The sequence below is a fragment of the Danio rerio genome, chromosome 16 (genome assembly GCF_049306965.1).
Source record: "Danio rerio strain Tuebingen ecotype United States chromosome 16, GRCz12tu, whole genome shotgun sequence".
Lineage (NCBI taxonomy): Eukaryota > Metazoa > Chordata > Actinopteri > Cypriniformes > Danionidae > Danio > Danio rerio.
This window is the reverse complement of record NC_133191.1, coordinates 37,190,547-37,217,500: the sequence shown is the minus strand read 5'-3', so window position 1 is coordinate 37,217,500 and position 26,954 is coordinate 37,190,547. Positions and strand designations below refer to the sequence as shown.

Here is a 26,954-nt window from a genome sequence, read left to right as displayed (position 1 = left end):
TACGCAAAGTGAGGTGAGTGATCACACAGCCAAAGATAAAGGAAGTCAGAAATGACAGCGACACTATGAAGGCATAAAAAAAGCGATAGTTGCGCTTCCCCACACAGTTTCCCACCCAAGGACAGTGATGATCGAAGCGCTCTAGTAGGAAGAGAGAGAGAGAGAGAGAGAGGGGGGGACACTTTAATAAATTCTCAAGAAATTACTTTGAGGAAGTGATCTGTGTTACTGTAATTAACTATTGCACATTACTTATCAAAACACTGTAATACTTCAAAAGCTTTATAGAAATATTTCACCCAAAACAAACATTGTTTATGCTTTCAAATATGTATAAGTTCCTTCTTTGGCATTACAATAAATAATTAGTTGAGATTTTAAAGCTCCAAAAAAGCAGAAGCACAGTAAAAAATATGATCAAACAAATTTCCATATGACTTGTGCATATTATTGTATTATATAATTCCAGATATCAAAAATGATTTATAAAATTAGTTAGAAGTTTAAAATTATTTATAAAATTAGAAGTTACAAAAAAAGGAGATTAATAATTTTTTTATTAATTTCATTATTTTAAAAATTCAATAACTTATTTGTGAATTAACTGAATTGTTTATCATCATAAAACATCCCATCTTTAATTTTTCATTTTACTTTAATATTTAATTGTCTTTGCAAAAAATAAGTAAACATATTAACAAAAAATTTCACTAAAGCATGTGAAATAAATAATTGTCTTTAATGCTCTGGTTGAAGCTTAATTATAAATGCACGGAAAACAACAACAACTATATTTTCATTTATAGTTCAGAATGACATAAGTATGACACTGAGATTGTTCCTTACCGACACAGTTGTCACAGAGGCTGCAGTGGGACGTCCGGGGTGGACGGAACATCTTGCATGTGAAACAGTATTTAAGCTTAACCACCTGATCATTTATGAGAATCTCTTTAGTGCGGGGAGGTGGACGGTATGTCGAAGATCCAGAATTATCTTGAATGAAACCCACAAATTTAATATCGAATAAGAAGTAAAACATATATAAGAAAATAAAAGTACAATTAAAGTCTTACCAATCTGTTTCTCAATGTCTGCAGCCTCATCTGGCAAAGCCCTGGGTAAAATCCCTGGGTCTGTAAAACTGGTTTGAAGAAGACTAATGATGACGAATATAAATAACACTCCGCCAATAACTGGAATGAAGACAGTGAGGTGATCCACCAGAAAAGGGCAGCTGTCAGGAAGGAAACGCAAAGACAAGTCAGAACAGTTCCTTGGGTTTTATAAAAGTAAGATTAAAGGAAAATCTCAGAAATTATTTTTGAAAAAACGAAACACAATACGTTAATCTATTCTTAACATACACTACCGGTCAAGGGGTCAGAAGGATTTTTAAATGTTTTTAAAAATGGGCTTCTGATGCTAACCAAAGCTGTATTCATTTAATCAGAAATACAGTACAAATTGTGAAATGTTATTGCACTATAAAATAAATGCTAAAAAGTAGTTTATTATTTAATTTAATAATTTATTCCAGTGACTTTAATGATGAACTTTCACCTTCAGTGTTCCATTCTTCAGAGTCACATGATCCTTCAGCAATCTTCAGCAATAATATTTATTATTATTGTTATTAACCGTAATAGTAATAAAATCAATAATGACTGGAGTAATTATTTCATTTGAAACTACATACAATAAGAAAGTAGTTATTTGAAATGCCATTAAATATTTAACAATTTCTTTTGCATTTAATAAATGCCGCCTTAAAGAACAGAACAATTTTCTTAAAAATAACAGAGAAAAAAAACCTCACCCCAAATATTTGACCAGTGGTGTAAGTGTCTGATATTAGCCATGATTTAAAGCTTGAAAATTAAAGTGAATAAATAGATCTAATCCCATAACGATTTATTAGTTCTCCATTTCTCTGGGTGTACTGGTTTGACTAGTTATGTTTGAAAATATTTAATTTCTTCAAACTTTCAGATAAAATGTTTTGTCATTTAGAGCATTTTTATGTTGCAGTAAATGACAATTAGTCGAAATAGCAAATGTTTTAATTTATTTTGATGGAAAATATGAATGTTTGATGCACTAAATGTTTTAAGAAGTTCTTTAATAGCGCACTCTCAATTCCCTTTTAGAAACTTCCCAGAAAACAAGACATTATGTGTGAAATGTGCATCTCAAGTAAAGTAAACTTGATTTAAGTACGTGTAGACATTTATATAAGAAGTCAAGACAAAAATATTACAGTAGATATACATTTTCAGCAGTGAATGCAACATTTAATGTGATCATATTATAACTTTAATACTTTCTGCTTAAATTTAGGATTGAAATTGTGGAAGGGCGATTCAGAATGATTTAAGTCTTTACAAATAATCACATGAGTAAAATATTAAGCTTTATTGTGATAATGTTACTGATAACGGTCATGTGGTAGAGTTTCAGACTGCTGAAGCATGATGTCAAGAAGAGCAACACCAGCTGGTGGAGATGTCTCTTTTGTCCAAAGTAACGTTAGTATTAGTATTGTCTAGTAGTTCGTCTGTGTGTAAGAGCATACACAACTCACTCAAATGTGAAGAATAAGACACTGGTGATGAAAATAAGGCCGATGGTCAGCGGGAGGACTCCGCATTGCCTGGCCAACATAATACGTCCGTCACAGTAGAAGCGATTTTTCCCAGGGAAAACCTCCCATTTCCTCCTCAGGCGCTGGGAGCCCTTTCTCCCGCAGGGCAGGGTGCTGGAGGTCCGGCTGCTGGGTGTTCTTAAAGCTCGAGGGTCTATTTGTTGATACTCACAGTTTTTCATTTTTTAACTAAGGTTACAGCGGAGTACAGTCGAAACCTCAAGAATGAGTTTAGTTAACTTGTTACAAGCCAAGCCCAGTCAAAAGGGGAAGCTACCACGACACTCATTAACGTTAGTTATCAGCCGTGAAGCTTCTGTAACACCAATAAATCACTTGGGTGGTAAAAATGAATATGTAAACAAAGCTAGAACTACGTTAAGCTAATTAGAACGGACGTAAACAAATAATATGTTGCTCTGTGGAAAAGTATGCAGCTAAATAACCCTTATTGGTAACATATTAACGTATAATTGTTATACTGTCATGCCATGTTGTGGATTTCGATAAATTAGGAGCTTCTAGGCTAAGCTAATCGTGTTAGCTTGTTGACTAACGTTAGCTGTCAACTATCTCAGCGGAGGACATTACTCCTCACGCGCTGCTCAACCGTCATCTGAACGACACTCGGCTCCTCGCGCTGCTCCCCGTCCGAGTTTAATCTGTGGGTTAAGGATTGTTAGGTTAGTGTTGTTTTCAAAGCTGCAAATGCTAAAGAAAGCGAGCGTACATCTACCAATGAAGAGCAACATTTACCTCAGCGTTCACTTCCCTAGCTGATGATTATTACCTGAAGAAAGCGACCAATGACTCGAAGAGTGATGATGCGCGTTCACTTCCGACACGCTGAGCTCCGCCTTTTTAACTGATCCTGCTGCAAGTGATACATGCATATCCATTCTGATGTTTTAATTAGTCTGTTTAATTAACTTGCTAGGCTCAAACTAAATTCAATAAAACCAGTTCAATTGAACTAACTTCAACTAGTTTTCACTTAAATATTTCCAGTTTAAAATACACTTTTATAAAGCTGGTATTAAAACGTTACTTTAAAAACTAACCTAAGTGTTTATTTGCTAAAACTACAAATTGAAAATAAGCCCAAAAGACAAAGGCTAAGTAACTTAGGTATTACTTTTATTGAAAATGTTAAAAAATAAATCCCATTATAGTATATACATTTCATTAAATGACACTGGAACTGTAACAAACAATGAGTGTTTGGGAAATAGGCTTTTAAAAGTGTCACTATTTTGATGAACTAAATGTTACTTAGTTACGTTAAGGAAAGTAATGTTATTTTTGCGTTATTAGCCAGCATTGCTAATGACATTTTGTACCCACTAGATGGAGATACAACACAATGTCTCAGAGGTATGTATGAAGCCAGATCAGTCTCAAAAATAATACATTCACAAAATAAAAATCGTACATCTACAACACAATTCACATTTACAAAATCCAATTTGTAGGTTCAAAACACGGTTTATAAATACACAAATCCAATTCATCAATTAAAAAAAGATTCAAAAATATACTAATCAAATTTTTTAATATAAAAAACTATAAAAATATGCAAATTTAAATTGTAAATTAAAAACATAATTCATAACATCCAATTCGCAAGTTCAAAACACGGTTCAAAAATACACAAAGTTAAATTCATAAAGTTAAAACACGATTTAAAAACACACAAATCCAATTGGTAAGTTTAAAGCACGATTCATAAATATGCAAATCCAATTTGTGGATTAAAAACATGATTCAAAAATGCACAAATCCAATTCATAAGTTTAAAACACGATTCAAAATTGCACAAATCCAATTCGTAAGTTCAAAACACGATTCAAAATTGCACAAATCCAATTTGCAAGTTCAAAACACGATTCATAAGTATGCAAATCCAATTTGTGGATTAAAAACATGATTCAAAAATGCACAAATCTAATTCATAAGTTCAAAACACGATTCATAAATATGCAAATCCATTTCATAGATTTCAAACATGATTCAAAGATACAGTTAAATTCATAAAGTCAAAACACAATTCAAAAACACACAAATCCAACTTGTAAATTCAAAACAATTCATAAATACACAAATCCAATTCAAATGGTGAAAATATGTACGACTTTTACTTGTGAATTCAGGAATTGTGTTTACCGATGTACAAATTGGATTTTGTAAATGTGAATTGTGCTGTGCATGTAGGAATTTCATCTAGTAAATGTATTATTTTTGAGACTGATCTGGCTCCATAGTATGGCGATGTGACCATGTGTAAACTATCTAAAAGTGAGCCTTTTCAAAAACTTTAGTGATCTTAGGACAGACCAAACCATAAAAACCAAAGACCACACTGTCAAAGGGAACTTCACATCGCACAAAACACATATAATTTAGCTTAATCAATGATTTGTTAGATTAAACAGAATAGAAGAAATGCAATTTGTAAATCATCCAATAAGGACATTTATTCAATATTAAATAAATATAAAAATATATTTAAGCTTCCCAAGAAGTACAAAAAAATACATTAATTGCAAACAAACTGCTCGAGCAGCATATTATTTAAAAGGCCTCAGGAATAATATGAAGACTGAAATCATTTTCACATTATTATGTCCAGGGAAGAAAGTTACAATGCAGAGCCAGACCTAAAAACCAATAGGATATGAAATAGCCCAAGATGCAGCGCGTATAAATAGAGCAAGTCTTCCAGTGCATCAATAGGTAAAAGACCGGATTATTTCTCCACATCCCTGCAAAACATCTCAAGCCAGGTTTGTGATTCTTCTTCTGTTGAGTTTGGTCTGATCGGAAGAGCTTTTCATCTTTCAGCAGAGGTTCATATTTAAAAAGCAGGTGGCCAGAGACCCAGTATAACACAGGTGAAGAGGAAGCAAGAAACCGAGTCAAAACCTAAAAGGAGACACATTACAGGCATGCTTATTAAGCATACATTACAAATCCCATAATAATAACAACATCCAACTGTATGAGTCTTACCTGCACGTGCATGCAGAATATCCCAAACAGAAGCAAGACGGTATTGTGCACAATATAAACAAAGACTCTTGGGTTACAAAACCCATAAATCTTCTTGCTATTTCCTTTCTCTCCCAACCCCAAATACATACAAAACACTGGGTTATCTGTAATGTATATAAACAAGGCTTTAAATCCCAGAGTTGCAACAGGCAATGCCAAAATAAAGTTGGGTATCTGCTTCCACTGGAAGTATCGAAGGAAACCCACATCCCAATAAACATCCTGTATATACGAATATAAAAGTGGAATCTGCCAATGGCACCATTTTGGTTTTGGAGATGCTGCGTCAGCCACACGATATCCTTTGTGTTGAGCTAAATTAACCAGCGCAGGAGGAATTTGGTTTGAAGTTGGATGGCAAAATGTTTGAAAGCCATAAAACTGAAAGAGACCAAACGGAAGAGCAACAAGGGCTGCGTAAACTGCTCCTGTGAAGGCAAATCGAATAAGTTCCCGAACATAATTGTGATATTGAACGACCTCAGCTACTTTATTAAAAGCACGAGCACGAGCTAAACACCGCTGAAGCGTGAGATACAGCAAAAACCCAACATTCACAAGCCCATTGGCTCGAGCGCCAGTAGCAAAGCCAAACAGGAGGCAAGCTCCAACTGTGTATCTTCTCTCAAGCATCCAGAGGCCTGCAAAAGTAAGAGTTGCAAAGAGTGTCTCCGAGTAGCCTGCTAGCATAAACACATTAGCTGGTGTCAAACAGTACATCATGACTGCAACAAATGCAAGCTTTCTTTCTTGAAGCACTATTCGACTCAGACTATATAGAGCCACTGCACTTAAGACAAAGAGGAAACTATTCCCTATAACCACAGTTATGATTAACCGGCCACGCATTGTGAGAAATCCACACAATGGCCATAGCAATGTGGATGCCAGTAATCGTAGGACGAAAGGAAACAGAGGAAAGAAAGCAAAGTTGTGTTCATATATGTAACCACGCTCTGCGATGAAGAGGAAATGCTCTGCATCCCAGTGACTAAGGCCACCAAATAATGCTTCAATGAGAGGGTCGAGCAGGAGAGGGGCTTCCGAACGAGGAGGACTGAAGGCATCGGCCACATGGTCAGGAATCACTACATTCAGGACAGCCTTCAAGACACAAACAAAACAAACAGTAGTTATTTTGTCATAGGTCATTCTTCTAGGTGTCACTCTATTACTTACGTTAGGAAAATTGAGCCAGTAGTGATTTTGTGGAGCTCAACATTTGTAACCACTTGGTTGACCTTTTGTCCTAATGTAAATTTAATTCAATTAAATTCAATTCAAGTTTGTTTAGTCTTTTCCCAATCATTTTTATTCCAAAACAGCTTTAAAAAAGGTTAAGGTGTGGACTATGGGCTATATATAGTTAACCTGTAATTGTACAACAAATGGTGTATGTATATATATATATATATATATATATATATATATATATATATATATATATATATATATATATATATATATATATATATACACAATGAAGTAATCTGATCATTACAGTAAATAAGAACAGTTTGTGTACTGCTTAAGACCAGGGGTGTCCAAACTCGGTCCAGGAGGACCGGTGTCCTGCATAGTTTAACTCCAACTTCCCTCAACACACCTGCCTGGAAGTTTCTAGTATACCTAGAAAGAGCTTGATTAGCTGGTTCATGTGTGTTTAATTGGGGTTGGAGTTTGCTAAAGACTGTTCTCAAAGTCTTCAGAGGGTGGCTTCATCTATTTATTCCTGTTAGGGTTATAAGCAGAAAATGCTACCTTTGTTCAGAGGGGTTTAAGTAATACAATTTAACCATCTTTATGTATTTTTTTTTTTAATCGTAGAAGTTAACGGGTTGTATTTTCGGCATTTCCTCCAAAAATACAAACAAGAAATTCATTATTGAGTTTCTGTCAGTTGCTTACCTGTAGGAATAGCGAAATGAGTCGTGTAAACGTTGCACAGCGTAGAACAGTCTGTATGTCTTCATTTTTGTTAAATAGAGTCATACTTGACAACTTTAATTGAGGACAATGACAACAGCACATTTGCTGAACGCTGTATTATTCTAAATGGATTAGCGTGTAGGATGGTAGAGGCATCATTGACATTAACCAAAGCTGAAATTTGCGTTCTTCCTTGGAGTTTCTATCCACCATAAAAACATCGGGTCCGCAGGTGAATAACAATTCAAGGAATTATTATATTCACGTTTTTACAATTCATTGCATTAACACAGTCACGAACGATAGAACTAACGACAGGCTACATGTACTTCCGGTATGCAATTTTAGTAGTACCAAAATAAAAGTCCCCAAGCTTTAAACGGCTTATTGACCTCCATTCAGACATATCTGAACACCTAGATAAACAATTCTTTTTCATTTTATTTTATTTTATTAAAGTAATGCTAATGTATATACAGCTTTTGGAAAAAAACGAGACAACTTAAAAAAATCAGTTTCGAAGTGTTTATTTTTAAATAATGTCAGGATAATAATCAATTTAAAAAGTATAAATATATACAATTAAACGAATATGATTAGTAGAAGTGATCAAAAACAACAAAATGAGAACTGTTTGCAATACAATGTATTTTTTGTGTCTGTTATAAAACGTAAATGCACATATGGAATCAAACATATGTCATGGGTGGCAAAATGATCAAATATGTTTTTTGTAAAGCTCATATGTCTCATGTAAAAAGAGATAAGTAAAAAAAAATAATAAGTTGAATTAATAAACAAATTATGTGTGTGATTATGGGGAGTAGAAAAAAAAGCTTGTATTTCATCCCGCTTCATTTCGACCATGTTGAAATGTTTTTTGTTTAAAGAATTGTTTTGTGTATGATTTTTCTGTTTAAAATAAATAAATCATATAAAATATTTTTTGATTAATAAAAATTTTAACACTTAGGATGGCATTTGAAGATTTTTTTAAAAAGTCAAATTGAGTTATTAATATAAATTTCAAATCATAACTTAAAACAATAAGCTATTATAGATCTGTATGAAAAAATGTTTTTACTTGAAAATTTTTCCAGACATTTAATTATTTACATACAAACCCATGCATATTATTTTTATTATACTTTTTCAGGATTTAAATGACATGAATGATGGATATTTTCTTATTAATGTAAATTTGTAAAAAATCTTCAATAAAAATAATTAAACAAAAAAACAAAGCCATGCCTAGTAAATCCAGAGATTGAGAATTAAATAGTCTCTTCATATTTTTTCCAAAGCTGTACATATTTAACCTTCCACTTCCAAGCCCAGAATTTTTGGCAGAGTCCTGCTGCTATTTTAAAACATGTATCTAGATGAAAATAATCACAAACATCTTACCAAGATTTAATGTACATTTATTCTTACCACGTGGAACATATAGTATAAAGATTTCATAGTGAATAAATGATATTCATTGAGCCAAAAAGGGGAAAAAACAAGGAATTTACATTAAGCTACATAGTCTGAAATACAAATATGCAGAATTCATATCACTGGAGAAAAAAATATCTCGACTGCGTTTCTTCATCTAGAGTTATTTTGTTGTACCAGGAGATGAAATTAAAATATTTCAGTTGTCTGCTGCACTATGGAGGAACCGTGATGGCCAAAAGATGATTCGGTTTTATATACCTAGGGGCTTTGATGCAATTAATTATCCCAACTTAAGTGTCCGCTCTCATTCTTTGTAGATAAAAAGGGGTAAGGAGGAAGAGAGTGTGTGAAAGACAGAGGGAGAGAAAGAGAGGAAAAAGAAGTGTAAATGTACAACATCTTATATACAGTACAGCCTCGGCTGCATCTTAAGTTGAAAACCAGTCCTAGGAGGCGATTTCCTTATAGGGGTCAATTCATACAATCAAGGGTTAAAGAGAAGAGGTCAGGGTGTTGTACGTCCTTGATACTTGGGGTGGGGGTGGGGCGTGGATTCTCCTTAACCAGCAAACTAATGTTTTAAAAACGATTTAAAAACAGAACCGGCTGAGCCAACATTTTCCCCATGTGGAACAGCGCAGTGCGTTTGCAGTACGTTTACAGTTGTGGAGTACTGTACAGAAAATGACAACTCATTTCTGCTGTACACGCATCCAGAAAGGTTGACCGTGTAGCATCAAAATACAACCACCAAACAATGTAGAGTCCACCTGTCAATGTGAACAAGAGCTGTGTATTATTTGCACCCTCTTAGGGAGGACGAAGGAACGATTAACCCCAAAACTCACTGTAAACAAGACAGCAACTTTGGTAAATAGTTTGTTTTTTCAAGCTATTTATTTTATTCATTTATTTATTTTATTATAAAAAAGTACTTTCCCCTCAGACAAGGACACAAAAGTTGGGGTCCGTCCATGTCATCTTGTTGGCATCAGTGTTACAGTTTGTGTCAGTGTGTTGAGGCTCTGGTTCATGATCCACAGCAAATTCGAGACAACCTTCCCAAAGTGAGACACGGAGGAAAAGGGGGACCAGTGGGTGTAATATGAAACGGCTTGCATAAATAAAAAAAAAAACAAACAAAAAAACAAAACAAGAAACAGTCAATTTTCTCTGCTTTCAATCCCCACTCGCCAATGGGGAGGACAGGCAAAGAGGAAGTATGAAAACCAGAGAAGCTGGAGCCACAGCTCCGCACAGCTGTCATGACTGGCCTATCAAAAAGAGTACATCACAGATGACATGGGACACCATTGAGTTCATGAGGGGGGAGACAGAAAGGTCCAGTAGCCGTGATTCATAGAGCGTAAACTCAGAGTGGTTCTCCTCCACCTTAGCGAGGGCGAGCAGTGCCCGAGCAGCTCGCCGCATCATGTCCACACTAGTTGGCTCAAAGTGTGACCCCTGCATGTGAAGTAAGGAACCTTGGCTCTGCTGGAACTGTGTAGCCGCTAAGCTGTCCTCCAAGAAGCCCAACAGATTCCCTACACTGGCCTTCTGTACCGCAATGGCACGGGCTGCCATGCTATCACCCTGTGCAAGATTAGCCAGCAGCACCACCGCCATCTCCCGGCAAACAGGCACCTTTCGCTCTCCAACTAGACGAACAAGGTTCCCAAAAAGCTTCTCTAATCTACTAAAAGGTGCCGTAGCAAGAATGAGGTCCACATTGTTGTCCTGAACACTGAGCTTACAGAGGGTCTCCAGGACAAGTCTCTGGGGGGACAAGGCTCCGTTAAGCCCGAGACTGGGGAAGGGGTCTTGAGCTTCTGCTGAAGGACAAACGGCCCAATGGAGCAATCCATCCAGCAAGGGCAGGCAGATGCTCTCAGTGTAGACAGAGAAGTCAAGCTGGCCTGAGATGTTGGAAAGTGTGACCAAGCAATTTTCCCGCAAAAGCTCCAGACAGTCCCACCACCACTCATCTTTCTTGCTACCAAGACTCTCATCCACCTCCTCTTCTTTCTCATAGGTTAGGGGCGCCTGCTTTCGCTCTGGATGCCGATGATGGAGAAGTAACAGGCGGCCCAGCAGTAGCAACAGCCCTGGATGCTTAGACATCTCTGTGTCATTGCCCGGGACAAACGAGAGGCTGCGGACGATGTTGGAGACACAGATGCAGCGACGGGCGAGAGAATCCTGCCACTCTGAGAGTGTAACAAGAGGAGCTTCATCCTTGCTGTGTGGCTCATCTTCTAAAACGGAGCGTCGACCCTGTAATAATGGGCTTGGAGCTGCTGGCCTGATGCTTTCTGGAGTTGTCAACTCCAATTCTTGTTTCTCTTGATCTTTCTCTATGTGTGAAGTGCCCTCAGAAGCAGCATCTAAGCAGTCAGCAGGTCTGTTGTCCCTCGGATCGGAAATTTCGTCGGGCACTTTCTCAGTGGATGACTCAGGAGAAGGCTGCCGGTCCACTTCTTTCCGATGCTCTTCACTAGATAAAGGCAATGAAGGGGCCTGGCTTTCCTTCTGAGCTCCTTTCTTCCTGTCTGAGCCCTGAGCAGGTAAACAAGTTCGTTGGCATAACAGCTCTATCTTGCTTTCAAAGTGGGTCTGGATGTGTTCTGTTGTATCACCTCCACCAATACTCCAGTGCAGGAGTCCACTGTCAAATTCCTGCAACCGGCCAAGCTTATTTGAGCAGTCTACTACAAACGGGTCCTTCTTTCGCACTATCTTCAAGGGAAGCTTATCAAACTTGCTAGCCTGTTTGGGCTTCTCTTGAGTCACAGCCAACTCAAGACACGGTGGCTCTGAAGCCTTGGTTTCTGCAGATGACTCTCCTTCAATGCCTTGACTGTCTTCTTTCTTCACAGATTCTTCAAGAGTCATTGGCTTTTCTTCCTGTTTTATTTGGAGAGGTACTTGTGCTGCATGTTGTTCTTGATGTTTTGACCTCTGCACTTCTTCCCCTTCCTCTTCCTCTTCAGTTTCTCCATCTTCCTCCATGCCCTCCATAAATGCCTCATCCTCCACAGTGTTTTCTTCTTTAAGGACATTGGGATCCAACAGAGCTCTTTGTCCTGGATCTCCAACTTCATATTCCCTCAGAATGCCAAAGATTTCAATGAGGCAACGGCGGAAATACTCAACAATCAGTTCCAGGAAACCAGGGAGCTTCAAAAGAAAACACCAGTATATCATTTAGGATGAAAACTAGAGTATTGGCAAAAAATAGATGTGTGTCATTTTCCCAAAACGACTTACCTGCATGAGGTTGAAATTTGAAATACTGTTGTCATCATATAATAAGATATTGATGGTGTCTAAAGCCCATGTACTCTCCGCCAACAGTCCAGATTTAAGAGACATCATAACTCTCCATGCTTCTGGAGTGCCTATAAAAGGAGTATACAGTTACCAATGTATAACTCACAGTTCTAAGTTATTTGTTGAAGTGAATTACATTTTAGTAGTGTATATAATTAACTCTTACCAATTTCTTTCATGGTAAGACGCCTGCGAGATTTGAGAACTGGTGGTGTTGCCTCTATAGAACCTGGGGGGAAGGATAGGTCTCTTCTCATCATTGGAGGCTGCACTGAGGGAGGTACTATGTGAGATGCAGGGACTGGAGGCCCCGCCTTCTGCATTTTGATATTGCTGGGCATGTAAGGTGATTTGCTGGGAGAAGTCCTGCTTTCCATGGGGCGAGGCATGGGTGTGGGGCTTGACACCTGTGGAATGTGGTTTTGCATGGTTTGGGGAGACTGGTAGTTAGATTGCAAGGGTCTGCTAATTGGTGGGCCTGCCCCACCAGGCCCAAAGGGGGGTTGACGTGGCCCAGGCCACTGCCCATCATGATTCATACGTGGTTCAGATGACATCATGTCTTCAGATCTGTTCATTGTATGGTAACCAGGGCCCTGGCCAGGACCAGCAGGAGGCCCCTGACGATTGGGGTAATTGGAGTAGCCCATATCACCTCGGCCCTGCCACATACCACCTTGAGGACCATCAGGAGCAGACTGCATTTGACTGCCCATCATTTGAGGAGGCATAGAACCCTGGGAGTTTGGGCCAGTCCCTGGTTGCATCCGATCTCTTCCAAAAGGGAAAGGAAACTGATTCTGAGCACCTGGAGGGCGACGCTCTGAACCAGGGTAAGAACTGTTATACTGATTATACATTTCCTGCTGAGCACTTGTGGGTCCACTAGGGGGAGCCTGCGTTGGTGGCTGTGGCTGCTGAGCATTGTATGGCCCACCAAACATCTCCCCATCATGATGCCGTTTAGCTGGAGGATAGCTGCCATCACCTGGCCTTTTGTAGTTCTGAATTAAAAAAAAAAAAAAAAAAAAAAGATTAACCAATGCAAATAATAAACCATCAAATCATCCTTATAACTGTTTCCCTACCGATTGTTGTTGCGGGAACATTCCAGGCTGCTGATTCGGATAGGAGCCAGCAGGTGGTGCACTCTGTCCTGGATACTGACTACTATAGGAATCATGTCTGCACAGAGCACCAAATGCAAATGAAATCAGATGTAGAGGCAGGCATAAAATCTTCATTAAAATCAAACAATTAGTGGACTGACCGCTGTTGCTGTGGAGGGTAACGGTTTGGTGAGTACATCCCAGATTCAGCATTGGAAGGCATCATATTTGGCTGTGGCACTCCAGGCCCTATGCTGCCATCTGGGCCCATCCCTGATTCTGGTCTACTCAAAACAGCACAGTTCATTGCATAATTTCCATAATACCACAAAACAAAAAAAGTGAGTTTATGTCTTAAGCAAACATTCAGTATACCTTCTCTCATAGTTGGTGCCATATGGATACTGGTGCCGCTGCCCCATAGGCATGTTTCCCATTGGGCCTGGCGGTCCTCTGTTATACTGATCACCAAGACTGCTGTTTTGACCCTGTCCACTAGGCATGAACTGTTCTCCAACTAGGACCAAACAAAAAGCACAGTTCATTTCACCAAACAGCTTACTATGAACTACAATTGCTAATGAAAATTAAATTTGATTATCATCTGGTAACAGTCTTGAAATCAACACCACCATACTTTGTTTAAATTGCTTATATATATAATAGTTTTGTCTTATTACCCAGCCCTAATATAAACTGAAATACAGAGTGTATTACACAATTGTTGTTATAGTAGTGAATGACCATACAAACCTTTACGCATGCCACTAAAGTGGTCTTTATTAGGTTCATAGGGTCCCATGCGACCAGGCATCTCCGGAGTACTCATGCCTGACTGGTAGCCAGAGTTGGGTGTCATAGTGTTTCTCCGAGAGAAGTCACTATCAGCAAATGGATCTTGTAAGTTCACACTGCTCCTAAGAAACAGGGCAGGTAAGGAGCAGTTCACAGAGAAATAACAAGCAAATGCACAAGATAAACGAGCAAATCTCACCTGCCACTTGGAATTGGGGGCATCTGGCTGTGTGGCGTAGAGGCCGGAGTAGGGGGCTTCAAGTCTCCACTTTCCGCCATAGAACTGCTGGTGGATTGTGGCGTCTGGGGGCCCTGAAGAGAGCCAGATCCAGCTGTGCAATGCAAATAAATAAATAAAGCATTTAATGTTTTTATGCAATTTTTAGCATTTTAATTGGTTAATGTTTAACGCTCTGACTTTAAGAATCACCTATACTTGCTTTAGTATATAGTAGCCAAATTTAAAACACCAGTACTCACCTGGGGAGGGAGGCTGAATTTTCGGCTGGTTCTTTTTGTTATCTCCAGACATAATGTCTGGTGGTGGGTCTTCTCCACGCTCAATCTTACATTCAAAAGCATACAGACATTGGATGTACTGCTTTTTCAGGGAGCTGGCAGCACTGCTGGAGGTCCCCACATTCAGATTGGTGGCTAGCTCTCTCCATTTTTTGTTCTTATTAACCTGCAATTACAAGCATGCCAAAGGACATAAGCAAATGCCCTTCAAGGAAAATGAGCTGAAACTTTCAACACTTGTTTCCAGCTTGAATATACCTGTGTAAGACCTCCAATCTCCTTGACAGACATGTAGAGGCGGAAGAGATCAAGGGGTTTACGTCCCACAGCTGGCAGGTTAGTCATGCCCATGGCTTTTTCCTCTATGAAAGCCAAGTAACGATCTACCCACATCTTTCTTTCCGGCTCTGGGCCAAGCTCGTACAAGCGAGTGATCTTCTCACTGGTTGTTGTGGAGGAACTTGACTTCTAGATAGAACAAGGTTAAATCGAAGGAAGTAAATGCGAAGTGCGACTTTAGTAAAGACAAGTCACTTTCATGTAAATGTTGAGCAAACCTTGGATTTTGATTCTGTCTTCGGTGTCCCCTCAACTTTGTTATTCATTTTCTGGGCTTGGTTAAGTTTCCCATCCATACCAAAATCTGGACCAGGAGACATGCCTATGAAGAAAAAAATAAATAGATAACCATGATTTGGAGTTTAAATAATTTTGACTTTACAGATTAAATACTTTAATTTCATCTAGGCTCTGTAGCATTAAGAAATACATTATTTTGACAGCCTTACCGCTAGTGTTGTTAGTCATGTTAGCACCCATAGGGTAGGGAGAACCCTGCGTGTTCATCATCCCAGGCATGTTGTTCATAGAGGGGCCATATCCTGAACCCATCATACCAGGACCAGGAGACATATTGGGGTAACCTGGTAGCCTGTGAGGCAAAACACATCAATTAAATTTAGCTTGCACTCAGAAAAACAAGACACATCTAACAAATCATCCATTTTAGATCAATACTCAATCATATGTTGAATTTAAGCTCTTCTGTACCTGTTGTGTATCGAGTTGGTTGGACCGTGCTGCATTGCTCCAGCATCCTGTGGCTTTCTGTTCAGACCTGGGGGTGGACACATCCCACTTGCCACTTGAGGGGGCATGTTTCCCATATTAGGACCCATATTGGGACTCATGTTAGGACCCATGTTGGGACCATAGGGTCGTGCACCCATCTGGCCATGAGGCATCCGTGCAGAAGGCATGCCAGCAAACATCGGTCCTCCTCCTTGTCCAGACATGGGGTTCATGGATCCGCCAATGCCAGGGCCTTGGTAATTAGCATTAGGCATGCCACTGTAACCTGGCTGCCTGGGATAACCTGAAGAGAAATATTGTATAAAGGGTGTCAAGGCCACCAAAACGATATTTAAAAAGTATGCATGAGTCAAAAAGTGCAAATCGAGCCTACATAATGCTAAAATAATCATAGTTAATATAGGACTGCATTTTTTTGGCAAAAATCCGCATTATTAATAGTTTTGGTGTAAACTGAACAGTTAGCACTGATGAAGTGTATGGAATGTGAATGGCTCATTAAAGAGACTTCCAGGTCCTTGAGTGTTTTAGCAGCATGCAGAGCTGCTGTAACCCACAGTCACTGTAGCTGCTCAACTGACGTGAGCCATGCTACGTCAACTCCCTTTTTTTCATAGACGCTAAAAATAACCACACTGTGATCTACTGGTCGCACAGTGAGAAAAAGAGGGAGAGTGAAAAGGATTTGGAGGGACAGCAAGAAGAGAAAGACAGCAGAATACTACAATAAAAGTCCAATTTCTGTACGACCACTCTTCAAATCTCCAAAAAAAATGGGACTCTTCAATTTTCAAATGTTTTGCACCAATACATAGTCATAATTAAGAATTACCTTGTGGACCATATTGACCGCCTTGAGGCCCGTAGTTTGCCATAGAGTTGTTCTGCTGATAAGGGACCATTCCAGGATGCACTTGACCTCCAGATGACTGACGAGGAGAAAGAGCAGAGCTAGATTGTGGAGACCCATAGGGTGCCATCTGAGGGTTTCTCTGCATGTATCCTGTGCAAGACAACATGATTATGCATTGATGCTCTACATTACAAAAAAAAACCTTTTTTAAAAGGTAGCTTTAAAAATGAGGTGCTGTTTTCATCCCAAGTGTTCAATAGAATGGGAAACTAGTGTAGTATATTGATATTAAAAATTAAAGGTCCTGTAAGTGAGGAAATCACTGTTGCTCCATAATAAATGTGCTGTGCCTCGGAGCAGCAGCCGCCACATGCAATAACAATCGCTGTCATGTTGTGATTAAGACTAGTACACTGCTTATTTCAGTTATCCAATCAAATCATTTAAGGCAACATCCCACTATCGTTTTGCTGACCACTTAAGAATTCAAGTAGGTTTTTATGCACTTACATTAATATGCAATACTGCAAACTAGAATGGTGGTTATATAGAATGCGTTACCTCTGTCTGGGCCCATGCCAGGTTGATTCATCGAAGGGTGGATGATCCCATCAGACTGTCCACTTGAAGGACGGGGAGGCATCTGGTTTCCTACAAATAAGAAAATGGACAACATTATGACTCAAATAAATTGATTTGAAAAAGAAGCACATAATGTTTTTATAATATATGTTTAAAACCCCCATCTCCCATTAATAAATATAAAAATCAAACCACAAGCTTCACTGGTGCTTCATAAATAATTAATACCACTTAACAGTGTAGTCATAATGAAGATGACTTAAATTAGTTTAAATATTAGGAGATTTAATGTTTAATTTGCACAAGCTCTACCTGGCATTGTGGTAGGGGACAATGGCCCGGAACGAGAAGCAGAGGCGCTGGCAGGTGAGCCCACAGGGGGAGAGGTGTGGGGGGAGAAGGGCGACTGTGCTGGATTGCTCTGTTCCCCCTGACTGCTGGATACTCCAGATGTGCTGACTCCAGGGCTCAAAGCGCCCTCTGTACCAGTAGGTAGATCATCGATAGAACCGGATAGATCCTAAGCAAAAAGTGCCATCAAGACCAAGTAAATACATATTAAACTAAATATATTATTTAAAAGAAATAAAATCACAACGTAACGGAAGCAGCAACAGCTCTTCAATATCGAGATCTAAAAGAGAAAACTGAGAGGGATAAAATAAGATTGATTGGACGGAAGCAAATCTGACTGAGTTTGCAAATCTGCTGTTTCACAGAATGTTTAAGCTCTGCCATTTCAAAATAGTATTATTTAAAAAATAAAATAAACAGACAAAAGTGAATCATTCACACTCAATACCATGCATTCAAAATCTGTGTGAATTACAGAGCAACAATAAAATGTGTTTATAAAAATTCACCGCAAATGAGAATGTACTTTAAATAAAAAATGTTTGATCCCTGAAGAAAACAAAGTCGCAAAAGGAAAAAAAAAAAAAAAACCTCAGCTGATGCTTTCATTTAGTAAATAAAAAACAAGCAATGGATTTTTTTTACTTGCATATTACTTTCAAAGTTTAAGAATGCAAAATGCATTGTGGTAAATGACAGGCGATGAATAGAATGGTAGGTTTATGCAGGCAATGTGGGATGAAAAAGCCATATAATGTGGTAATACATTAACCATGGCCATACATCCCCTGTGTGTGCAAATAATAGCATGAAAGCAAAAAAATGTATAGTATAGGCTTATCAAACATATTAATGTGTGGTTGTATTGTAAATATTTACATTTAAAGTCATTAATAGTCTATTAACATTTAATATATTTTAATCAAATCTAATATTAAAACTAAAACCAAATTTATGACCACAAAGCTTTCCGACTAATGCTCCAATTTTGTTTTAAGGAAAGTAAAAAACAAGCTGTGTAGAAATTAGACTTTTTAAGTTGAGACATTTCAGCAAGCATTCTATATTGATCAGCATCATGTCTTGTTTATTCAATGCTGCATCTAGTAGTAAAGAAAGATCTGTATCTGCTTTGACTGACATAGCTAGTGATGTCATGCTGTATAAAAGAGCATGAAAGTAACACACACAAATTAGCGATATTAGAAGTAACATGTCTGGCCATTTTTGATTACAAATGTTAAGTGAAGCTAAGACTAAATAGTTATTTAGAATTAACAATCAATGACTACATTCACATGGACATCTACGTTTACATGGTCACAAGGCAATAATATAATTAAGGTGTTTTACATGAGTTGCTTTTTGAATGTTCCTTTCATGATCCCATTTTACGTTAGTTTGATTAACATAAACGTCGATTAACAATGACGTCATTGCGTCACCTCGATATCCACTTTTGGGCGTTTCATTTTTAATTTGTCGACTTGCAGTTTGGCACTTTCACTTTCATTCAAAAACATTTCACTCATGTCCCCTGTGACAAACGAGATATTAGATAAGAGTATAAACTGCTGGAAGAGTGTAGTTTTAAATTAATTTGATATCGCATGCCATATGGGGAAAAAAAAACCTTTGCATTTTGCAACATATGTGTCTGTGGTCCTTCAATGACTTGGTAGGTGCAAAAAATAGTGTTAAACAGCCGTGCGTGTATAAACCAGTGTTCCTCAACCACGTTCCTGCACATTCTCCATGTCTCCTTAACCAAACACACCTGATTCAGACCATCAGCTCATTAGCAGAGACTGAAAGACCTGTAATGGGTGTAACAGAGAAAGGAAACATCAAAACATAGTGTTGGTGGTCCTCCAGAAACATGGTTGAGAAACACTGGTATAGACTATTCTGTGGCAAAATGTGGCGAAAAGTCCTACATGACAGTAACAGTTTGATTGTGGTGTTTGCATGTCTGTACTGCACTTCAATAATGCGACTAAAATCAGCAAACTCCACGTCTTAATTCCATTTCTTTTTAGTTCAATTATGACCTTAATCGGATTAAATTAATCAATAATCGCTGTTTACATGGTAGACTCTTAATCAGAGTATTGTCTTAATCGTATTAGAATTGAATTATTGGTGTCCATGTAAACAATGTCAGATTAAAAGCAAGAAATCAGTATTTTCAGCCTAGCCGAACAGTCAACGCCATCAGAGAATTGTTCATTTAAGATCACCGTTACAGTCAACGTTTTAAGCCTTTCAAAACCATTTCATACTAAAACCAAAAACAGCTTTTTTGGTCAAATTTTCCAACTAAATGTTAGCCCATGAACCTATTCTCTCGTAAAGAAATTTTAAAATGGCAGCATAACAAAAACTAAACAATAGCAAAATATTAATTACAACAAAAAATACTAAGAAAAAAAAAACTCCACAGCAGCACCACAGTCCATATAATTGCACCACAAAACTTCTCTTCTTTAGAATAAATCTTCCAATGACAGCTTCTTCCACTCTGCAACAATGAACTCTGGCACACTTTTTTTTTCTGTCTAGCACACACACAAACACACACTCGCTCAAGAGCTCTTGTACACACAGAATCACACAGCCAGAGGCTGCTGGCCTTATTTATCTCATCTGGGAGGGGAAAAAAAAGTGAGATCACAGCGTCCCTGAGGTTGCCATGGCTACAGCAGTGGGCTGCACGTGTGCTGAGTCAGCGCAGCTGGGCGTCTCTCCATGTGTCCTTTTCAGACAGTCTCACAGGTCACAACACACTCAATTGCAATTAAATCTCAGAGACGGAGACGCACAACTTACAGGAAGAGCACAAAAAAAGGTAGCAAAAGAACAAACGGCGTATATTTCGGTGACAGACCACATGAAGTTCTTCATTTAGCAAAAACCCCAAAGGTGCGACATAATCACTCCTGAGAAAGACGAGCAGCTGAGGCTGAATTACGCTCACATCTTCAAACTAATTGCCTGGAGCTAAAAGTCAACACAAAATAGGACGCTTTGAAACAACTTGATTGCGCATTTGTGAATCTGTCAGATTCACAATGCATCTTTAAATGCGCTTGGACGCAGTCAACAGCTTGTGCGAAATGAAAGTGTCAGACTCACTGGTAGACTGGAGGGTCTGCCCTGCATGTCCTCTGTGCTGCTTTTGGATGCCAGAGGCGGACCGGAGGGGGGAGCACTGGACTGGGAGCTAAAAGACTCCTGGGAAATCTCCTGTGGGGGAAAAAGTCGGCCCAGGTCAGACGATACAGGGATTTAGGGATGTGAATGCACGCATGGCTGCTTTTGCTTACTTACAGACATAAAGTCTGTGAAGCTGTTAGCGATACAAAGTCTGTTTTTGTATTTTAAAATAGTCAGTTACAATACTGCTTTTATTACCATCCAAAGTCTGCGAGTGTGGTGGCAGCGTGAAATGAAATGCAATCCAGATTTCAAATAAATGCAAAAACAGACAGCCAATTTAGTTTAAACACACAAGTGAATATTAAACATGCTGTTAACATCCCACCTTTACATTTGCATATGTCACAAAAAAGACAAGGTAAATAGGATGAAAAAACACCATCCAGTGGAGAAAATTCATGCTTTATATTTGACATGTTATGTGAAAGAAACTTAACATTATATAAAAATGTAGAACTGTACATGGCATGTAAATCTGCAATACTTCATTAACCCACCATCACAGTTGGAATGCATGACACTTGTGGATTCATTGTAAAATTTTACTGATATTGTAAAAATATTCCAAGTGATATTAAAGGCACAACAAACTATAAGATTTGTAGATTTAACAAATATTACTTGTATTTAAATTTATATGAATACTGTTAGACTGACCCCCCAAAAAACTAAAAGCCCTGTTTATTTTCAATTAGTTTGATGGTATTTATCCATGTACGTAATTTTTTCATTGTATTTTAAAGATGTAGGCCCACTTCCACTACAAAATCACCCCAAGCATTTGAAAATATTGAATTGTTTTCATCTGCCATCTGAAAAAAATAGTTTCTATATGACATTTTTTCAATTATTGTTCAGCCTTACAGTTAAATAACGTAACACATTAAGCAATGATTACCTGTTGTTACAGCATATTTGATGTTGTTCATCATTTACTCATGTTCATTCATAATATTTTATCAAAAAAAAGGGATGGGATCAGGAAAGCTCTACAAGCCAGGATTTGAGAGCGCATCAGCGCCAGCGCAGCAACATATTCTTAAGATTCTTTGATGAATATATGGTCATTCGTGTCATATATGCAGAACAGCGGTTGAGAATTTTGTGATAATGTGAAATACTGAAATACATTTAATGCAATCCTTGCCGAAAGTTGTATCAATATCTTTCACAAATCAAAAAGGTAGTAAATGAAAAAACTGATATTAACCAACCGTAACCAATGCTGAAAGCGTTAGAGATCAACATTAATTCAAGAAACCCTTTAAGCAGGGTTTCAAGTCAATTTAGGGCAATTTATAGTCCATCAAGAATGTAATTTCAGACTTAAACAGGGATAAACACTAGGGATTTTTTCTAGCGGCCAAACAAAGTTTTTTACTTGCCCCTTTAAAAAAAAAAAAAAAAGTTATTTCTTTTTAAATAAAAAATTTATTTTTACAATAAAGACTTTCTTTTAACAAAAAAAAAAGCTTAAAAAACTATTAATATACAATAATATAGCTGCAAGCAACAATTAAGGGGCCAAGCAGTTCAAAGCCAGAATGAGTAAAGTAGTCCAGAGGCAGAATGAAAACATTTGTCGGTGCCGTAAACAAAAAACGTTTTGTCTTTTGACACGAATTTAACAACTTTGGTGATATTTCAAGGAGTTTGCAAAAGTATTTCTGAACAAAATCAATATGGGGGACAGGCATTAATGTTCTTGGCATGACCAAAGGATTAATTTGAGATCAATTTTACCACAATAAAAATATGCAGTCTAAAGTTATTAGCTTTAATAATAATAATAATAATAAACTAAATATAAATACATTTAAATGGACATAATTAAGACCCATTTAAAATCATTTAAGATTGACAGGACATTCTTTTAGTGGATTTAAGACTTTAAGGCCTAAAATTTTGATTTGAGATTTGAAATGTAAGATATCAAGGCTTAAAGACCCTACGGACACCCTGTAAACAGATACTTCAACCAAAAATGAAAATTGTCACTATTTACTGACTTGTTCCAAACCTTTAAGTTTCTGTTGCACAGAATAATATATTTTGAAGAATGCTTGAGACAGGCTAACGATTGACTTTCATAGTATTGTCCTACTATGAATGTCAATTACCACAAGCTTCTAGCATTCTTTAAAATATCTTTTCTGTGCAGAAACTTTGAAACGGTCTAGAACCACCCAAAAAAAACCTGAGTAAACTTTCACTTCTGGTTGAATTAACCCTTTAATTCATGTTAACATACACTTAACCTCACTTGATAGCAAAACACTGACAGTAGACAGTAACTCTCACTTTCATTTTCATTCAGCACTTACATGTAATAGCAGAAAGCTCAAGTTACCTGAGGAGGAGGAGGAAAGCGCTGATACGGCGATTGCTGCTGCTGCTGCTGTGGTTGTTGTTGTTGTGGGGGATTCTGGGAGTAGGACGTGGGCTGTCCCTGTGGCATCTGTGCGTGTCCCGCAGGCGTTTGAGAAGCAGGTGTGGGCGTCTGCGGTGGCTGCTGGGAGGCCGATGGCTGTTGCTGCTGTTGTGGCCCCTGGCCGGGCGGGTAACTGGGCTGCGTTTGGGAAGCAGGAGGAGCCTGAGAGCTCGCCTGCTGTGAGGGCTGGGACTGAGGCACCTGTTGTTGTGAATAAGGAGACTGGCTAGACTGGGGTACTGCTGATGCTGCTGCCGACGACTGCGAGTATGGGGACTGGGAAGGGCCCGGTGAGGGACCAGTCATCTGCCCCTGAGGCTGCTGGGACATGTGGGGTTGTTGGTAAGGAGTGCCTGTCTGTCCGTGCGGCCCTGATGACTGGGTTGCATGAGGTTGCTGCGAGTAAGGTCCCTGTCCCCCTGCTTGCCCAGGGGAAGGCTGAGGGTATGGCGACTGCTGCTGGCCCGGGTGAGGACTCGGACCATGCTGGCCGTAATAGGACTGCTGCCCCTGCTGCATGTAACCCCCTGGTCCCTGCTGTCCATATGATGGCATCTGCACAAACCAGAAGGATGGCACTAAAGATCATTACACTCAAGGCATTTCCTTCACTGATTTATCTCATGTAAGGGAAGACAAAACAACCATCCAGTCATTAAGTATGTTTACATTGACACCAATAATCTGATTTTAATAAGATTAAGACAATACTCTGATTAAAAGTCTACCATGTACACAGCCATTTTTGATTAATTTAATCAGATTAAGGTCCTAATCAAACTAAACAGAAATGGAACTAAGACATGAGAAGCATGTTGATTTTAGTGGCATTATTGAAGAGCAGAAAAAACATGTAAAATGCCGCAAATCAAACTATAACGCTCAATTCAGACTGGGCGTCAGTGTCAATTCTTCTCATTCACTTCGAATGGGTAATGTAAAGCTTTGCCGAACTGAATTGTGTTCAGCTGCGTTGCTTACAGGAGAAGTTGGGGATTTCTCAACACTAGGGATGTAACGGTATTGTAAATACCGTCATACCGCAATATTATTTTTTTCCGATATTACCGTAGTCGCATGACTCGGTAAAACTATAGGTCTTCTGAGAAATTTTGCTCAGGCGAATGAAGCGAACGGGAGCTACCAGAAACTACAATTCCCATCAGCCCAGGCTTGGCCATAATCCCTTGCGGTCTGTTGCTACAGATCCAGTAATGCGGAAATGGAGTGTGCTGCTAGAAGCGGGGATCAAAAAGAGCTGGAAAACCCTAAAGTGGGTGTTGTCGCCGTGCGCGTACTGAATAGTGGTGTTGTCGCGCGAGTTCTTATCAGCTGTGTTGTCGCGCGCGTAGTGAATAGTGGTGTTGTTGCGCGAGTTCTTATCAGCTGTGTTGTCGCGCACGTAGTGAATAGTGGTGTTGTCGCGCGAGTTCTTATCAGCTGTGTTGTCGCGCGCGTAACTTACTGTAAAGCGGGGATGGAGGGTATCTCGCGTCGCGGGGGCACTTTTGACCATTTTGGAAGGGAACTTTCTATCCAAGACTAAAAAGGGCATGTGCACTGCACAGGTTGAGCACTGTGTGTGCACGTGCCTGCAAGTTGGGGAATAGGACTAATAATCAGTCATGGGGACTGCAGAAACACAGCACACTGTTCAGATTGATGCAGACATGAGATCTCTATCTCACTCATGGTTTGTCTTCTCAAGTGGGGGAAAGACAATGCACAACGTTACCCACTGCTGTCAACCTGGGCCAAGTCATATCTCTCTTGTCCCAGAAACCTCAGTCCCAAATGAGAGTTTTTTTTTTCTGTTGTAGGGGACATTGTAAATACTAGGGATGTAACGGTATTGTAAATACCGTCATACCGCAATATTAATTTTTTTCGATATTACCGAAGTCGCATGACTCTGTAAAACTATAGGTCTTCTGAGAAAATTTGCTCAGGTGAATGAAGCGAACGGGAGGTAACGAAAACTACAATTGCCATCAGCCCATGCTTGACCATCATCCCTTGCGGTCTGTTGTTGCTACAGATCCAGTAATGCGGAAATGGAGTGTGCTGCTAGAAGCGGGGATGAAAAGAGCTGGAAAACTCTAAAAGCAGTTCGCACACCAGAAGCGCCGCTCGGCGCCGCGACACGGCGCGTACATGACAGATTAAAGTATCGCACACCAGACGCGCACATTCGAATGATATTTAACATGAAACTAATCAGATGGCGCTCTGTGGCGCGGCTGAAAAATGAACTGCGTCCTGAGCCGTCGCCGGGCGCCGCCGACAGCCGCCGACTTGCGGCGCCGGTGTGTGTATCCTGATAGAAACCTATGATTAGAATTCTAAAATACGTGGCGCTGCGCGGCGCGCCGCCGAGCGTCGCTTCTGGTGTGCGACCTGCTTTACACGCACAGTTCAGTCCTGCATTATCTCCGTGTAAGTTCAGACTTCGCAAGTTTGATCAAGGCTGCAGTCTCTTCTTCTCAGTTTGATATGGAAAAGCAGATTATACCGAGGACACGGGTAAATCTTCAAAGGGAACAGTGTACTTTATAACTTCATTCACATCACCCTGGCTTCGTTGTTTCACTTTCTCAACAATAAAATGTAAACATGATTTAAGGAACTGCCTATTTTCATTTTATTATTAGCAACTAAACAGACAGCAGACATGTTGAGGCGTCGTGCTGCATATATGAGCGTCATCTTCACAGTGTGGATATTTATAACAAAACGGAGCCGATAACAACTGCCTCCTTTCAATTTCAGTGAAAATACGAAACACAGCCTCTCTTTTGCTGAGTATCAGTTTTAAGAATCGATAATGGCCATTTTAAAAGTATAACATACAATAAGTTTTTACATTATAGGAAATAAAGGCGATCAGTCAATATACAGAATGTACGTGGTTACATTAATCATTAACTTATCTTTGCGCTCAGCCAAAACACGTTACCTGAGAACAAGTAATAGATTCCAGTGACCAAAGTCAGGGAATATGTCGTTAGATAAAGACAACAAGATAAATGAAATATCCCGTTTAATAAATATAGTGAGATTAGATCCAGCGGGAGATGCTTGATGAGAAGTCCGACTAGCAGAGCTCTCATCTGGGTAGATGGGCTGAGTGTGATTAAATGTTGAATGTGATGAGTTTTCAACAATACTAAATTGAAACTTTATTTTTTTACATGGTTTAATAATTTTTTGTTATTAAAATTGAAGTTCCTGTTTCAAAGCTTACAGATAGATGGCTAATTTGTATGTCATTGACACTTTTGGCACTTTTTTGGAGTATTTTCATAAGTTTTGTTTTTTCCTGTAAATGATTCAATAAATACCGTACCGTGACATTCATACCGAGGTATTACCGTACCGTGAAATTCTGATACCGTTACATCCCTAGTAAATACCCAGAGATACCAGCTTTTACCAGATTATATTTATATGATAATTTTCCTTTAAACCCATCTCTGTCTAAGTGAGTGAGTGATTAAATGTTGAATGTGATGAGTTTTCAACAACACTAAATTGAAACTTAATTTTTTTACATGGTTTAATATTTTTTTGTTATTAAAATTGAGGTTCCTGTTTCAAAGCTTA

At 38.8% G+C, this 26,954-nt stretch overlaps 3 protein-coding genes across 7 annotated transcripts in view; all 3 read right to left on the bottom strand.

The window, feature by feature from the left end:
- zdhhc18a (zDHHC palmitoyltransferase 18a) overlaps positions 1 to 3,481 on the bottom strand; it is a 21,428-nt gene extending 17,947 nt beyond the window's left edge. For 2 of the 4 annotated variants that reach the window (XR_011006578.2, XM_005158360.6), the window contains exons 1-5: positions 3,401 to 3,481; positions 2,585 to 3,306; positions 1,077 to 1,237; positions 847 to 996; positions 4 to 141 (exon numbers count right to left, since the gene is read on the bottom strand). Coding sequence is in view for 3 of the 4 variants with exons in the window: in XM_005158360.6 (XP_005158417.2) it covers positions 4 to 141; positions 847 to 996; positions 1,077 to 1,237; positions 2,585 to 2,826 (691 nt within the window). In the remaining variant the exon portion in view is untranslated. 4 annotated transcript variants of the gene reach the window in all.
- Positions 3,482 to 5,097: 1,616 nt separating this feature from the next.
- pigv (phosphatidylinositol glycan anchor biosynthesis, class V) lies at positions 5,098 to 7,930 on the bottom strand. Its single transcript, NM_001200060.1, is given in 3 exon segments — positions 5,098 to 5,566; positions 5,654 to 6,799; positions 7,604 to 7,930. Coding segments are annotated over 3 exon segments (1,572 nt in total). The 5' UTR covers positions 7,727 to 7,930; the 3' UTR covers positions 5,098 to 5,263.
- A 1,101-nt stretch (positions 7,931 to 9,031) lies between these two features.
- Positions 9,032 to 26,954, bottom strand: part of arid1aa (AT-rich interaction domain 1Aa) — a 36,512-nt gene continuing 18,589 nt past the window's right edge. Inside the window, exons 3-20 of one of the 2 annotated variants that reach the window (XM_021466949.3) lie at positions 23,271 to 23,906; positions 20,837 to 20,947; positions 17,660 to 17,867; positions 17,327 to 17,416; positions 16,745 to 16,915; positions 15,871 to 16,195; positions 15,609 to 15,751; positions 15,378 to 15,481; positions 15,079 to 15,288; positions 14,782 to 14,986; positions 14,501 to 14,633; positions 14,260 to 14,423; positions 13,882 to 14,023; positions 13,668 to 13,790; positions 13,486 to 13,582; positions 12,564 to 13,401; positions 12,335 to 12,465; positions 9,032 to 12,244 (exon numbers count right to left, since the gene is read on the bottom strand). In XM_021466949.3, the coding sequence (XP_021322624.2) occupies positions 10,331 to 12,244; positions 12,335 to 12,465; positions 12,564 to 13,401; positions 13,486 to 13,582; positions 13,668 to 13,790; positions 13,882 to 14,023; positions 14,260 to 14,423; positions 14,501 to 14,633; positions 14,782 to 14,986; positions 15,079 to 15,288; positions 15,378 to 15,481; positions 15,609 to 15,751; positions 15,871 to 16,195; positions 16,745 to 16,915; positions 17,327 to 17,416; positions 17,660 to 17,867; positions 20,837 to 20,947; positions 23,271 to 23,906 (5,745 nt within the window). In that variant the 3' untranslated portion in view covers positions 9,032 to 10,330. The remainder of the gene's footprint in view (positions 12,245 to 12,334; positions 12,466 to 12,563; positions 13,402 to 13,485; positions 13,583 to 13,667; positions 13,791 to 13,881; positions 14,024 to 14,259; positions 14,424 to 14,500; positions 14,634 to 14,781; positions 14,987 to 15,078; positions 15,289 to 15,377; positions 15,482 to 15,608; positions 15,752 to 15,870; positions 16,196 to 16,744; positions 16,916 to 17,326; positions 17,417 to 17,659; positions 17,868 to 20,836; positions 20,948 to 23,270; positions 23,907 to 26,954) is intronic. The other variant, XM_021466950.3, reaches the window with a different exon arrangement.